This window comes from Buceros rhinoceros, unplaced genomic scaffold (genome assembly GCF_000710305.1).
Source record: "Buceros rhinoceros silvestris isolate BGI_N320 unplaced genomic scaffold, ASM71030v1 scaffold21559, whole genome shotgun sequence".
NCBI lineage: Eukaryota > Metazoa > Chordata > Aves > Bucerotiformes > Bucerotidae > Buceros > Buceros rhinoceros.
In genome coordinates this window covers 6,623-7,502 of record NW_010432390.1, presented here as the reverse complement: position 1 = coordinate 7,502, position 880 = coordinate 6,623, and the positions used below count along the sequence as shown (strand labels likewise).

The 880-nt window shown below is 62.8% G+C and overlaps 1 protein-coding gene across 1 annotated transcript in view; it reads left to right on the top strand.

Moving 5' to 3' along the window:
* MICAL1 (microtubule associated monooxygenase, calponin and LIM domain containing 1) overlaps window positions 1–880 on the top strand; it is a 9,469-nt gene that overhangs the window by 2,127 nt on the left and 6,462 nt on the right. The window contains exons 4-6 of the mRNA XM_010143769.1: window positions 30–185; window positions 386–486; window positions 721–875. Of these exons, the coding sequence (XP_010142071.1) occupies window positions 30–185; window positions 386–486; window positions 721–875 (412 nt within the window). The remainder of the gene's footprint in view (window positions 1–29; window positions 186–385; window positions 487–720; window positions 876–880) is intronic.

Genomic DNA, 880 nt, shown 5'->3' with positions numbered 1-880 from the left:
CGGGGGCTCACACCTCTGCCATCCCACAGGGTTCAAGCGGAAGGAGATGCGGGGGAAGCTGGCCATTGGCATCACCACCAACTTCATCAACCGCCACAGCCGGGCCGAGGTGGAGGTGGCCGAGATCAGTGGCGTGGCCCGAATCTACAACCAGAAGTTCTTCCAAAACCTCTACAACAAGACGGGTTGGTGGTCCCAGCCCCAGCACGGGTGTGCCAAGGGTCCCTGGCCCCTCCTGGTGCAGCTGGAGCCTCAGGCCAGGGATGTCCCCTGTGTGATGGGATGCATGTCCCCCCTTGCAAGGGACATTTGGTGGCTGAGCCCAGTGGGGGGGCTCCCCCTGACTCTGCCCCATGGCTCAGATCAGCCCCTTCCCCATCACCAGGCATCGACCTGGAAAACATTGTCTACTACAAGGATGACACTCACTATTTCGTCATGACGGCCAAGAAGCAGAGCCTGCTCAACAAGGGGGTCATCCTCCAGGTGAGGAGGGCAGGATCTGCCCCCCAGAGCCCACAGCAATGGGTGCCTGGAGACCGGGGGCTGGTTTGACCTGGAATGGTGGCAGCTTCAGCAGCCGCTGCCTGGGGGAACAATCCTTTTGGGGTGTTTGCAGCCCCCAGGCCAGTGGCACAACTTCACCCAGTGCTGGCTGCACCCAGACTGGGGGACAGCTGCCACCTCCCTCACCCCTGCAGCTTCTCCCCATCCCCGCAGGACAAAGTGGACGTCGAGAGCCTCCTGGCCCCGGAGAACGTCAATCGCGACGCGCTCCTCAGCTACGCCAAAGAAGCCGCCAACTTCTCCACCAGCTACCGCCTGCCTGAGCTGGAGTTCGCCCTCAACCACCGGCACCGGCCGGAGGCCGCTTTGTGCG